This window comes from Cotesia glomerata, linkage group LG7 (genome assembly GCF_020080835.1).
Source record: "Cotesia glomerata isolate CgM1 linkage group LG7, MPM_Cglom_v2.3, whole genome shotgun sequence".
Lineage (NCBI taxonomy): Eukaryota > Metazoa > Arthropoda > Insecta > Hymenoptera > Braconidae > Cotesia > Cotesia glomerata.
Genome location: NC_058164.1, coordinates 25,538,147 through 25,553,769, shown reverse-complemented (window position 1 = coordinate 25,553,769; position 15,623 = coordinate 25,538,147). Strand labels below are relative to the sequence as shown.

The 15,623-nt window shown below is 22.9% G+C and overlaps 1 protein-coding gene and 1 non-coding gene across 2 annotated transcripts; one reads left to right on the top strand and one right to left on the bottom strand.

Annotated features, from left to right (window-relative positions):
• The first annotated feature begins 5,418 nt into the window (after window positions 1-5,418).
• Window positions 5,419-5,490, top strand: Trnam-cau. The gene has a single exon. It is a non-coding gene; the product is annotated as a tRNA-Met (tRNA).
• Window positions 5,491-6,665: 1,175 nt separating this feature from the next.
• On the bottom strand, window positions 6,666-10,638 carry LOC123269987. Its single transcript, XM_044735944.1, has 2 exons — window positions 10,491-10,638; window positions 6,666-8,108 (listed from the first exon to the last, which is right to left on the bottom strand). Exons 1-2 carry the CDS (start codon window positions 10,524-10,526, stop codon window positions 6,786-6,788), a joined length of 1,359 nt encoding a protein of 452 aa, XP_044591879.1. The 5' UTR covers window positions 10,527-10,638; the 3' UTR covers window positions 6,666-6,785.
• Between the last annotated feature and the right edge of the window lie 4,985 nt (window positions 10,639-15,623).

Here is a 15,623-nt window from a genome sequence, read left to right as displayed (position 1 = left end):
TTTTAAAATATTCTTTCAAGTACCTCTTAACTCAAAATAACTTCCGTGTTTGAGTATATAAACAATCTTTTTAGGCTACGCATATTGAAATCATTTCAAGATCGCTAATTACAAGATAAAATTACAATTACCGTAATCTCAAGATTATTTTTAATTATCCGTTGTCTCAAAAATCATTTAAATTCTTGAATTTTCTTCAAGTACTTACTAAAAAAAAAAAAAAAAAGTCTTTTTGAAAATATCTTAAGAATGATTCATTTTCTCCGAACTTTTCATTGTTTATTTATTATTTCTACCGAATATTCAAGTGTTCAAATGTTCACTTACGTCATTTCAGTGCAATTACGGTATATACGTAGAGTTGTTTTAACATAATAAGGCGTTTTGTTATCATACTCACGTACTTGAAGCAATTTTTTTTTTTATGTAAATTATTGTCCTTATATTATATATTTTTTTTCCAAAAAAAATCTTTTTTTTTTTATTTTTTAAAATATTAAAATTATTTAATTTTTTATTTTATTTAAAAAAAAAAACAATTTTAAATTAAAAAAATTTTTTTTTTTAATTAAATTAATTTTTTTAACTAAAAAAAAAAAAAATTGAAATTTTTTTTTTTTTAGTTAAAAAAAAAATTAATTTAATCAAAAAGAAAAAAATTTTTTTTTTAATTAAAAATTTTTTTTTTCATAAAAAAAAAACAAAATTATTTTATAAAAAAAAAACAATTTTTATTTAAAAAAAAAAAAATTGAAATTTTTTTTTAATTAAAAAAAAAATTGAAAATTTTTCACACAAATTTGTAACAAAAAAATTTTGTCCGAGTAAAGAAAGTGTAATTAGCCACGTTAACGACCTGTACACAATAGCAGGATAATTTTATTTAATTAATATCTTTATCTATCCCTGACCCCCTTAAGCCTACTAACTTCCAACAATATTGAAAAAAAAAAAAAAAAAAAAAAAAAAAAAATTCAATCCAAGTAAATATAAGTCAAAGCATAAAAAATAATTTTTAATAATTAAAAGTCGATTACAGAGCCAATAAAAAAATCATTTGTTCGAATTATCGTGTCCTAAAACTGATTTCTTTCTCTTCCTCAATTATTGACCTTAATCAAATTGTTTCTCCACAATTGCCGTTCAATTGTCGACCATACATCGCGACAAATACATATACATTATTTTAGACCGCGAAGAGCGAATAGACAAATAGAGTCTAAAAAAAAACATAATTATATTGTACTTGAGCGATAAGTAGATCTTAAAAACGATAACAATAAAAGTTGTGTATTAAAACGAAAGATAAGTTTATTGATCTTGCTTTACGAATTTATTTTTACAAATAACGCGCTCTTACTATTAAATATTAATTTTTTTTTGTCGAATTATCGTAATTATATTTAATTAAGATTATAATATTTATTTTAAAAATTCATTGATATTTTTTTGTTAATTAAAAATTAATATTAATCAATAATTAAATATAAACATTAGAAAGTATATTTGTGGAAAAAATTTAATTAATTTTTTTTACAATTGTATTATTTGTACTTGACATTATTTATGCGATAAAATACTAAGTTAACTATTGCAATTTATTTGCATCTATAATCTAGAATACCGTTGCAGAAAATTGAATAAATTACCCGTTTACTTTTCAATTTTTATTGCACAAATTAATTCCCGCATTAAAAAAAAAAAAAGAAATTTTTAAATTTAAATTTCCCGCGAAAAAAATCCTGGAAATCCCATGGCTTTATGAAAAGTGGCGCGCAATTCAAACCGATAAGATAAAAATATTTAAAAAAGCGACTTATTACTTGTAAAAAATTGTTTTTTCTATAAATTAATTATTATTAATAATCATTTGAGCGATCTACGGAAAAAATCATGAAAAATTAATCCAAGGTCGCTAAAAGTAATTTATTCCGTTTTTTTATTCAGAAAAAATAAACAATAACTCTAATTGGCTAAAAAAAAAATTAATAACGATCTAATAACTTAGTTATACAACTATTTATGATGATCAAGATCATTATACGGATTAATGCGCATGATTCTTAGAATAGTAAAAAAAAATTCGAATTTTTAGTTTTAGCTTGTTTTATGACACTGACGCTAAGTCCAATGGCAAACTAGAGTCATTGTCAAGGATTTATGCACAATGCGATGATACTTTTGTTATCTACGTCTTAATTACTAATCTATTGTGCAGGCTAACAAAATCCAGAGTGACATTTATATTACTATTCACTTTAATCTCAGTGTAATTTCTTATTTTATTTAATTTTAATAAACTAGCGGAATTTATTCAGACAGAACGCAGACTATCATTATACGTCTGTTACATATTTCCTTTCCGATTCTCTAATGGCCTTGCTAAGACCTCGGAACCGTAACTATTGAAAGAGAATAAAACAACTCGCTGAAATTTATAGGATAAAAATGGACTTAATTATCATGTTCTTTGTTTAGATTTTAAAGTATAATTTTTTGTCGAAAAACATTTTTTTTTCTATAAAAAGCATTACTAGCTTGGACTTTTTAATGTAGCGCCATCTAGTAGTTTAAATTGGTACTAAATAAACTATCCAATATGGCCGCAAGTACCAGATGCCATATTTAACTTTAATTTGCTAATTATAATTAAACTACAAGGTATATTAAATTTTTAATAACATAATTATAGAATTTTAAGTAGCAGAAGTTAATTACAAAAAAAAATTTATTAATATTGATAAATAAAATTATATAATAAATAAAAAGGAAAAATTTGTGATTAATATAAAATACAATTTGTAGTTCTAATTGGTCTCTTTATTATTTATTTTATTGATAAAAAAAGTTTGAGGCTTATTATATTCTTTGGTAAGATTTTTCTACTAGCGAGAAGGCGTAGCCACCTATCGGTGAAACCAAGAACTAATTTATATAAAAATTACCAATCTTATACTTTAGACAAAGCTAAGAAATATTTAAGATTCAAAATAAGGTTCTATTTAAAATAATTTTGTTTTATTAATATTCTCCTGCTGAATAATAAAATAATTAATTGTCCAAATTTATATAAATTCAATTGCGAATTAAAAAAAAAAACGCGCTAATTACTATCATAACGTATTTTATTTTATAAAAAAATTTTTATACTTATATACTTTGGTTAGATTTTTCTACTAGCGAGAAGGCGTAGCCATCTAGCGGCAAAACCAAGAACTAACTTATAAAAAAAATTACAAATCAATTTGTTGTCATTTAGACAAAGCTAAAAAATATTTAAGATTCATAACAAGGTTCTATTTAAAATAATTTTGTTTTATTAATATACTTCTGCTAATAAAATAATTAACTGTCCAAATTTATATAAATTAATTCGCGAATAATAAAAATAAAACACGCTAATAACTATAATAATTTATTTTATTTTATAAAAAACTTTTATACTTATATACTTTGGTTAGATTTCTCTACTAGCGAGAAGGCGTAGCCACCTAGTGGCGAAACTAAGAACTAATTTATAAAAAAAATTACTAATCGATTTGCTGACAATATTTTTGAATCAAAACAACATTCTTTTATAATAAAACAATGCCTTAATCTTTTTTTATTAAATTTCAATCAATTAAGTTAATGTCATTAAAAACAAGCTTAAAAACGAGAAAATAATGAATTAAAACAAGATTCTGATAAAAATAATTTTATTTTTCCTATCACCAATATATCTTTCCACTCGACTAGTTTTTTATTTAATAAATAAATTTGAAAGGTATGTAAATAAAAAAAAAAAATTTTTGTAAGTCTGGTGACGTAGTTTAACAAAAAAGTTACGGTATATATTTATTAATACTTATTTATATTGGATCAACCTTGAATCAACCCTATATCGCATGATAGGGAGCCGTTCCCACTAATTTGCGGAAATAGTAATGTCAATGTAAAAATCATTACTCTATTAAATTACCGCGTAATTAAGATTACAGATGTAACTTACTTATATATTTATTTCTACACGCACATATCTTGTCACTAAGTTACACCACGTGACATCTTAATAAATAAGAAAAATATATATAAATAAATAAAGATGTTATGCAACTAAATGTGTATGTTTTAAATTTTTAAATAATTAGACATGAAATTTTTCGAATAAATCGACAGATTCCGTCACTATTTCTTAATCCTGGGGAATTTTTACGAGCATTAACAATGAGTTCAATTTTTTTTTTGTGACAGATAATTAATTTCTCAACTTATCTGATTGATTATTACAATTAATAATCAATAATTTTATTGCGAAATCCGTTTTGCAGAAATAAAAATAGTTCAGAACAGGTTTTAGTTTTAATTTATGAATAGTTCTTCGTGGTTTTGTTTGAATTTATTATTCACACGATTTATATCTAATTATTGTCATATTTGCATACGGATTATAAGATATGTGATGAAATTTTATTTATTAAAATAAAAAACATTTTTTTTCCTGATTCTAGATAAGTTATGTTTAAAAAATTCTATAAAAATCATAAGCTTTAAATAATTTGAGGAAATTCGAGGCTTTATTGGTCTGCATAGGAGTCAATCTAGCGACACGTGTCATTACGCATGATTACACATACTCGTTGCACATATACATGTATACAGAGAAGCTATGCTCGGGTAATACGTTTTATAAATTATTAAGGTAATTTAAAATTCAAATCAGCCTAAATTATTGAGAAAATTTTATTCAATTATTAAAATTTACTTGTCACTACAATTTTGCTACTTAAGTAATTTAACGATTAATCCTTCCGTCTTTTGAATTTTCATTGTATTTAATACGTTTTTTTCATTATCTATACACTGAAAAATAATGAAAATAAAGTTAGCCAACCTCTAAAAATTTTATCATTTGTTAAAAACTTCAAAAACTATAAGTGCAATTTTTTTAAAATATTTTTTAGTTATAATTTAATAAATTAAGCAAAATAAAAAAATCAAAAATGTCGGCTAAATTTATTATTATTAAAAAAAAATTAATTTGATTCAAGAGAAAAATTTTGAATCCAAGAAAACCATTTTGAAGAGTTGTATTGTCTTGAATCAAGACAAAGAATTTTTGAACCAAAAAGTTTTTCAATTAAACTAGAAATTTGAATAGCGCGCTACGCGCGCGCCTTTATTTTGGCCAATAAGGAATCAGGTCCTATTTTTTGCGAGTTTCGACTATTGACTAACTTCACACTCTTATATATTTTTATTGTAGAGATCAAAATGATGAAACTCTTTAAAATAATTTTTTTCTTGGATAAATATTATTATTATTATTATTATTATTATTATTATTATTATTATTGTTAAGAATGTGACTAAAAGATCGTTGCACTTTTTTGGCTGAGTTTGAGTTAGTTAGTAACTGAATAGTAGTTACGGAAATTATCTCGGATAGCTTAGCCGGTAGAGCGTTTGGTGCATAACCAAATGGTCCGGGTTCGATTCCCGGTCTGGGTTTTTTCGAATATTTTTCGGTTACTGAAAAATTCCCACGGTTTCATTATAATTGATCCTCGAAATTTGATACCACGATAATTGATCCCCGTAATTTTATCTCATTGTCAAATGATCCCAACCGAGTTATGCCCTTTTATCATGAACTAGAATTTAAATTTACACGTGCAAGCACGCACCTGACTATAGGATTTACATATCGATGATTTTCTGACGCAACCTCGTATCTCAAAAATGACAATTTTAGAGATCAGGTAAAAAATCCTTTATTAAAAAGTTGATGTAACGTTTTCATTGTTGCCGCTTTTCGTTGCTATGGTGACCAATTTGACAATAGTTACCATAATAACGGTTACTATGACAATAATTAGCACACCAACGGTTACTATGGTAACCATTGTCATAGTAACCGTTGCTATGGTGACGATTACCACAGCAACTGTCATCATAGCAACAGTTACTATGACAACATTTACCATAGCAACGGTTACTATGGCAACGCTTACCATGGCAACGGTTAAATATTAATGAGTTAAATTTGTGGAAATATTGATTAATTAAATTGTCGATAGTAAACATTTCGACGGAAGCGCGCAAAGTGCGTTCGATTATCTAGTAGCTTTTAAAAATTAATATTTATCTAAAAACAATATTTTTCAATTGTATATTTTAAAAATACTATCGTATTTATTATTAATCTGGTAAATATTTTTTTTCAGTAACGCGTTTATAATTATTAATTTTTCAGTTGAACCCTTTCATCTTCAAAAATCGAGATACGTGGTTGCGTTAGAAAACCCTTGATATATTTTCATGCTTATGATATATTCGACCAATCACATCACGAATAAATTGGTTTCACATACATTTCATCTCTATTTTAATATTCAAATTTTGTGTGTGTTTATTCGATATTAGACCATATTTTTGCAGGGATCAATTATCGTGGTATCAAATTCCAGGTATCAATTATCGTGTCACCATTCCCACTAAGCTCCCCCCTTTCTTTCTCCAGTTCCCAAATTTTTCTTTAATGACAAATTTAGCTCTAAATTATAGTTACAAAAGCGCTCCTTATAAAAATATTCCTTTCGGGTCATAATTTTAATAAAAACCTTATTATTATTTACTTAAATAATATACCTATAATCTAAAACGATTAAAAATAAGAACACCAATTATATTATGTATCAAATTTATTAAACCTTTAATCAGGTAACAACTTCATAATAACACTTATACCAAATCTTAACCTTAATCACTAATACTGAATATCTTAAAAACAACCACTATATAAATCATTTATCGTAAGTATTAACCACCGCATCCATATCCAACTGCGATAAAAGTTCATCGTCACTATCTCCAAAAGTGTCTTCATGATTATCAGTACCTCCATTGGCATTATTCGCTACCACATAATTTCTTTCCGGACTAAGTTGCATCTGGGACATCATTTCATCATCGCTGTCATCCAGCAAATGATCACCAAAGGTAGTCCCTGGAACTTCCTCAGTTCTAGCCAACTTAGTCTCCTGGCTTAGGTTACCTTGAGCACCAGAAGCTTCCCGCTGCACGGCGAATCCTTCGAACAAGTTATCGTCCAATTCAAAATCACTCATATCCATCAAAGTATCCGGAATTCCTCGGCTAACTTGGCTTCCTAAGTCTTGTTCCATCAATTTTGTAAGTTCCGGCGTGGTAATAAGCCTTGACTTGTCATTATAAGCAGCTACGATGCTTATGGGTGAAATGAAGAGTATAGAAGTAGTTAAGGACGCTTTTGAGCCTCGGAGATTCAGAATTCCAACGTCGCGAAGCAGAACAACAACTCCTGGCTGCAAAACATTGGAATACCTCGCGAAAATGTCCTTGTGCATCATTCCTTCGATAGAATCCGAAATGTCTTTAAGAGTAACTCGCGGATTAGCAGCAGACCAGTCAATTTTCTCGATAATTCCCGCAAGGATCGAAATTTTCTTGCTTCTTCCTAGATTCTTTATCGACGAAATGTCCTTACCGGTAAGGTAGTCTTGCGGCAATTCGTTCATCATCAGCCGCCATGCGCCGTCGGTAAACAGCTTTTTGGTATCCTGCGAGCAAAATCTAGACTCAGCCCTTCCTTCATCTGAATCATCGTTCAGGTTATCATTAAGCGCTTTGGATAAGCTTTGATTCTTTTTAGCAGCCGAGAAACTGAGCAGGCCTGCCGGCCCAGGAAATTTCCGCACTAAAGTCTTCGGAGGCTCTTTTGGCTTGGGTGATAAAGGTCGTTTGAAAGGGCTGCGGTCGTTCTTTTCGGTTAAGAGGTTCTTTCGAATGTTATTTGGCGTCTTTTTCGACATTGTGTCTAGAAGGAGGTTTTTTAGAGGTTCGCGCTCTTTTGGAGATGAAGGGGCAGCTGATCTTGACATTAGGTCTAGTAATAGGGTCTTACAAGAGGATTCTTCCGGTATGTCTTCAACCTCTGGAGGTCGATCGAATAGGTCCAAGAGAAGGTTCTTTCGGGAAGATTGCTCTTGCTCCGGGCTTTTGTTCTCGTCTGGACTTTTTTCGAGAGGTATAGAACATTGCTGGGTAAAGAGCATTGATTCATTGCTTTCGATTTCTCGTAAAGAGTCCTGGAAGTAAAGTTTTTTATCACTCGCCTGAAAGTTTTTTCAAGAATTTTTGCTTCAAGCTAATGCTTAGAATTTCAAGCTAATGCTGGGAATTTTTTTTAAACTTTCAAGAGGGCTTCAATTTTTTAGTAAAAGTGAAAACTTTTTTTTCTACACGGTCAGAAAATTTATTCTAATTTTTTTTTTTTTGATGAATTTTAGAATTTTAATTCAATTTTTGAGAATTATGTCAGATTTTTTTTATTTTTTCCTTTAGAATTCATTTAATTGAAATAAAAAAATTTATAAATTGTCAGATAGTCGCTAATTTAAGTATAATAATTTTTCATGATAAAAATAGCAGATAAATGATAATTATTTTGTTTATAAAAGAAATTTACAATTTACAAGATTTTTTCAAATTTTTATTCCATTTATTGGAAAATATTTTAGTCAAATTATAAAAAAAAAAATATTAAAGGACAATTTTGACGTTTAGAAATTTAAAAAAAAATTGAAAAAATCAATTTTGAATCAAAAAAATTTAGAAACTAAAATTGCAATTTTAAAAAATATTTTTTTTAGTTATTATTTAAATAAAGAGATAAAAGAATTAAGAATTGTTAAAAGGTCTACTAATTTTAGTATCATAAAAAAATATCTCAGAATTAATTAATTTTTTAAATACAAAACAAAAAAATAAAAAAATGACTGTTGATTTTATTGCCATAAAAAAAAAATTAAAAAATAAGGAAATTTTATTCTTGAAAAAATTACATTAAAGTTAGCAATCATTTGTCAATTTTTAAATTTTTCTTTTAACAAAATAATTTATTCTAAAAAGTTATTTTTAAAAAATAGCTTTTTTAATTTTCTTTTTAATTTCTACTTATCAATTATTTTCTCTATTTTTTATGACATTAAAGTTAGCAGTCACTTGATTATTTTTTATTTATTTTTTTAACAAATAAATTTGTTTCAAAAAATTATTTAAAAAAAAAAAATTGAATTTTTACTTTGTTAAAATTTCTGTCAATTTTTTTTTGCTATAATTTATTTATTGAAAAAATTTATTAAATTTAATAAATATCTGCTAAATTAATGACATTTAATTCATCAGTCATTTTATAATTTTAAAAAATTTTTTTAGCAAAAAAATTATTTTTAAAAAATTAAATTTTTTATTTTTAAAAATTTAAAAAATTTTTTATTTTTAAAAATTTGAAAAATTTTTTATTTTTAAAAATTAAAAAAATTTTAAAAATTTTTTATTTTTAAAAATTAAAAAAATTTTTTATTTTTAAAAATTATAAAAATTTTTCATTTTTAAAAATTTTGAAATTAAAAAAATTTTTTATTTTTAAAAATTTTTAAAATTAAAAAAATTTTTTATTTTTAAAAATTTAAAAAATTTTTTATTTTTAAAAATTTTAAATATTAAAAAAATTTTTTATTTTTAAAAATTAAAAAAATTTTTCATTTTTAAAAATTTAAAAAATTAAAAAAATTTTTTATTTTTAAAAATTTTAAAAATTAAAAAAAAATTTTTATTTTTAAAAATTAAAAAAATTTTTTATTTTTAAAAATTTTAAAAATTAAAAAAAATTTTTATTTTTAAAAATTAAAAAAATTTTTTATTTTTAAAAATTTTTTAAATTTTTTAAATTTTTTATTTTAAAAATTTTAAAAATTAAAAAATTTTTATTTTTAAAAATTAAAAAATAATTATTTTTAAAAATTTTTATTTTTAAAAATTTTAAAATTTTTTATTTTTAAAATTTTAAAAAATTTTTTAAAAATTTTAAAAATTAAAAAAAATTTTTATTTTTAAAAATTTTAAAAATTTTTTATTTTTAAAAATTTTAAAAATTAAAAAAAATTTTTTATTTTTAAAAATTAAAAAAATTAAAAAAATTTTTTATTTTTAAAAATTTTTAAGTCAATTTTTTTTGTCGGAATTTATTTAAAAAAAAATAATTCTTAAAATTTAATAAATATCTGTTAAATAAAATCTTTATTTACAAATCCAAACAAAAATAAAAAAATTAAATAAACAAATTTGTTAAAAACTATCACGAGTTTATAAATTCCGGGACCTTGACATATTAAAAAGAAGATAATAAAAATAAATCACGAATTCGTAAAAACAACACTAAAAATTCGATTGTCGTCTCAGGATAATCATAAAAACATTAAAATAAAGTAAACAGAATTTGGATAAACTCGCGCGCGGCCTTAACCTTCATTTTAATCTTTTCATTTTATTATTTTACTCTCAGAATAAATCTGGCGAATTTTGAGTCTGCTAATTATATTTTTCATATTAATCTTTATTATTTAATAAGTAATAATATATTAATAAAAAATTACAATAGAAATAAAACAATAAAACTTAGTAAATACCTCGTCGAAGTCAAAGTCTCTGTCAAACTCGGCCATGATTAATTTAAAAAAAACAAATATGTTTTTTTTTATTTTTTATAACATATTGAGATAAAAACAATTTTAATTATTCACTTCACTGATTTTAATAGTGTAGAAAAATAATTTATAGTTCTTTATTCACTTTATTGTGCTTGTAAAAAAATTGTGTAGTTTGTAAACAAATGTGTGCAGCAACTGAAGCGCCAACTGGTGTTCTGAAGTATAAACTTGTGGTGAGAAATAGAACTTATCAACCGCGGGCAATTTAAAAATTTTTTTTATTGACTATTTGAATTTTAAATTATTTTTCTAGTAATTTTTATTTTTTAATTAATTTAGTTTAAAAATTTTTAATTTAATAAATTTTCTTTATTAATAATTTTATAAAAATTTCCTTTTTAAATTTTTTTTTATAAAAAAAATTTATTAAGTAACTTAAAAAATTTTTTTTCATAAAAAAAATTTATTAAGTAACTTAAAAAATTTTTTTTCATCAAAAAAATTTATTGAGTAACTTTAAAAAATTATTTTTTTATTAATTTGATAATTTTTTAATTTTTTAAATTAATTAATACAAAAAAATTTTTTTTCAAATTTTTTTATGCTAAATTGTTTAGTAGTTTTAAAAAATTATATTTTTTAAAAAATTTTCTATTAAATTTAATAATTTTAACATTAAATCCATTTTTAATTAAATAAATTAACACAAAAAATTTTATTTTATTAATTTGATCGTTTTTTAATTTTGTAAATTAAATAATTATACAAATTAATACAAAAAAAAATATTTTTACTCTAAATTGTTGACTAATAAAAGTTATATTTTTAAAGAAATTTTCTATTTAATTTAATAATTTTTACATTTAATACATTTTTAATTAAATAAATTCAGACGAAAAAATTTTATTTTATAAATTTGATCGTTTTTTAATTTTGTAAATTTAATAATTATACAAATTAGTTATACAAAAAAATTTTTTTCAATCTTTATTATTTTAGAATTTATTTAATAAAATTTTTTTACTAAATTCCATCAAAAAATAATTTTTTTTAAAATAATTTTTATGAAATTGTTTTTATTTCTACAAAAATTACCAAAAAATCAATAAAAATGTTTTAAATCATTAATTTTTATATTTTTTTCCAAAAAAAAAACAATTAGGTAACAATAAAATCACTAAATATATTTATGCATTAAAAAATTCAAATAAAATCCATAAAAGCGCGCCAAAAATACCAAAAAAAAAATTTTATTTCTATGAAAATTCAAAATTTAAATTATAAATTTAAATCCCGCGCCAAAAATACCAAAAAAAAATTTTATATCTATGAAAATTCAAAATTTAGATTATAAATTTAAATCCCGCGCCAAAATTCCAACCAACCAGCAGCTAGAAACCATTCTAATAGGCGTAATAGGGAAATTTCAGAAACTATCGTTGGTACAAAATTATCCTACCTTCCCTTTGCACCAGAGGGCGCCAGTCCTCCATTAAGTGTACCTAGTGCGTGATATACTCCATGCTAACAAAGATCGCACTGTAGCGCTGTTATATATGTATAACCTGGGAGCGATAGTGAATATAGAAAGCAATAAAAAAGTTCAACTGAGTTACGGAATAATAAATTTAGTATACAGTCTATAGTCTCAAGTAAAATACGTTATTTACAATAATAATAATACTAATCTTAATATATATAATATAAATGATAAAAAAAAAATATTTAAAAAAGTGAGAATGTTAAGTGTTTTAACAGTTTTGTATCAATTGCCATCGATCTACTAGGTAAGCTACAAAAAAATAAATTTGCAACAAACGATTCGCTTTGTTTCGATTTTTTTCTCCATTTTCTTTTAAACTCTTTGTACAATTTCTTCCCTGCAATTGTTTGGTAGAGTTTAATTGTTTAGTTACAAATTAGTTACAAATGTAAGCTTTGTTGTAACTATATTCATGACTCAAAGCACTTATTATTAACATCCATTGTTTGTACATCGCTTTTAATTTTTTTAATAAATAAAAACTGCAAGCTAACCTTAAAAAAATTTTGGTAATTAATTAATTAATTAATTTAGAATAAAAATAAGTAATTAATTAATTAATTAATTAATTTAAAAGAAAAACAAGTAATTAATTAATTAATTAATTAATTTAAAAGAAAATCAAGTAATTAATTAATTAATTAATTTAAAAGAAAAAAAAGTAATTAATTTAAAAGAAAAACAAGTAATTAATTTTGTAATTAATTTTAAAGAAAAACAAGTAATTAATTTTAAAGAAAAAGAAGTAATTAATTTAAAAGAAAAACAAGTAATTAATTTTGTAATTAATTTAAAAGAAAAACAAGTAATTAATTTTGTAATTAATTTAAAAGAAAAATAAGTAATTAATTTTGTAATTAATCCGCTTAGTTTTAAAAAAAACAATTGCTAATTGCACCTAATTAAAATTAAGGACTAGGTGATAAAATTTTCATTAAGATCACTTGTCTTCTTAACTTACAGTTTTTTTTTTGGTTAAAAAAATTGTTAATAAATAATTAATTCGGAAATTAATCAAGGATTAATTTGTAGATGTAATTTTTGGAAGGTTTTTTTTTTTTTTCTTTAAGGATTAGGATAATTGGAATAAATTAAAAAACGAACAAAGAAAAAAACGCAACGGCATCCCCTCTAGGCAACCGACCTCTATTGATTGTTCCTCCGTACTACTGGCCTACTTTTATTCACCCTTTTTTTTCAACCCCAATATCCGAAGCATTACTTCCAGCTCTTGAAATTATCAATCTCAGTTTTTATTCGTTTCACGGTTAAGCTTCAATCCTTTTTTATCTTCAAACGGAATAAGTTAATCCCAAGAAGAAAATTTTGGGAAAAATTACCGAGAATTAATTTATGATTAATTTTTTTTTTGGACCATTTTATAAATGGTCTTTTATTCTTTATGCAATAATTACGGCAAAATTTTTATCAATAATTTCTTATGCAATATTTTATTCTAGCAATATCTTCAAATATATTTTCTCATAACAAAACTTCTCATTGCTCATCTTTTAGATGATTAATTTTATTATTTTGCTTATATTAAAATTTTTATTGTTTTTAATAGGGTAGAAGTACCGTTTTTGGCCAGTTAAAATTTGAATTAATTTATAAAAAATTCTGATATTATAACCGTATTTTTGTTGAATTTTAAAAAATTTATATTAAAACAAATTGAGTTTATTAATATAAATTAATTTCTATCGTTTATTTAAACAATAAGTGGCCATAATCGGTACAGTGGCCACAAACGGTACTTCTACCCTATTTATATTCAAAAATGTGTCATAATTTTATAATTAGATTTGTAATTGATATTAAAGAAATATTTATTTATTTTAAATAAAAGGACGCAGCACGGTAACAAGTTTTTATCCGAAAATTAATCACGGATTATTTTTCTTAAATGATGATTAATTTTTGTCAGATTAATTTATCTTGTGTTAAATTTTGTTTTGAGAAATTTTGATGTGGGTAATTTTTGCGGATTAATAAAGCCGGAGAGCTCATTTAATACTAATTATTATTATTAAAATTAAAAATAATAAAATTTGAATTTCTTTTCAATACTTTTGAATATTTTTTAATTATTTCTCTTATTAAGAAACATAATTAATATTGTAAATTAATTTGAATTTTTTATTTCTGACTCAGAAGAGTTCTTGTAGTTAAGAAATATCAATAAATAATTTTATTATTTATTTATTCTTGTAATATGAATATATATTGATAAAAAAATTAAGAGAAAAATTTTTGAGCAATAAAAATAATTTTTTTTTATTAAATAATGCGAAAAAAGGAAAAATTATCAAAATTTTTTCAAGAATTCTCTTGATATTTTACTAAAATTACTTTTTTAAGCCTTTAAAGTTATTTACAGATTAAAATCTTGAATTAAAAAATTTCGGTAAAAGTTCCGGGGAAGTAATTATACCAGAAGCCAAAAAGTTAGAATGAAGGCTCAAACTCCCTAAAAGTAATTATCAAATTACAGATTTTATCTTTTGTGCGTGGAAAATGTAAAGGAAGTTCGTCTTTTGATGGATATTTTTTTTTATATTTAAATGTCTAAGAATCCGTTCTTTTATGATGGAATTCATTTTATACTTCAAATAAATATGATGAAATATTTTACTTTGAAGATTTCAAGGATAAAGTCTTTAAATTTTGAAATTTTAATGGAATTTTGTTAAGAAATAACAAATTTTGTTAAAAATTTTTTGCTTTAATTTTTGATAAAAATTTTCTGCTTCAATTTTAAAAAAAAAATTTTTACTTTAATTTTTGTAAAAAATTTTCTGCTTCAATTTTTGATAAAAATTTTCGGCTTCAATCTTAGATAAAATTTTTCTGCTTCAATCTTAGATAAAATTTTTTTGCTTCAATCTTAGATAAAAATTTTCTGCTTCAATTTTTGATAAAAATTTTCTGCTTCAATTTTTGATAAAAATTTTCTGCTTTAATTTTTGATAAAAATTTTCTGCTTCAATCTTAGATAAAATTTTTCTGCTTCAATTTTTTATAAAAATTTTCTGCTTTAATTTTTGATAAAAATTTTCTGCTTTAATTTTTGATAAAAATTTTCTGCTTCAATCTTAGATAAAATTTTTCTGCTTCAATCTTAGATAAAATTTTTCTGCTTCAATCTTAGATAAAATTTTTCTGCTTCAATTTTTGATAAAAATTTTCTGCTTCAATCTTAGATAAAAATTTTCTGCTTCAATTTTTGATAAAAATTTTCCGTTTTTTTTTTTTTTTGGAATTTTATATTTCATTTTTCAAAAAACTTATCGGAAAAATATGATCCATATTTTCTTAGAAAATTATTAAGCATTATTATCAATCTTTTGGACTCAAATCTACAAAAATAAAAAGGTTAGCTTAAGTCACAAGAAAAAAAATTTAATAATAAAGAAAACAATAAATATTTTTGAGTCAAAAGAAAAAATTCTTAAGCTTAGATAAAATTTTTGTTCTAAAAAAAAGTTTCTTTTAACTTTGGTTCAAAAATTTTAGTCTTGCGCCAAATTATATTCTGCGTTGAATTTCTAATAGAGAAAAAACTCTAA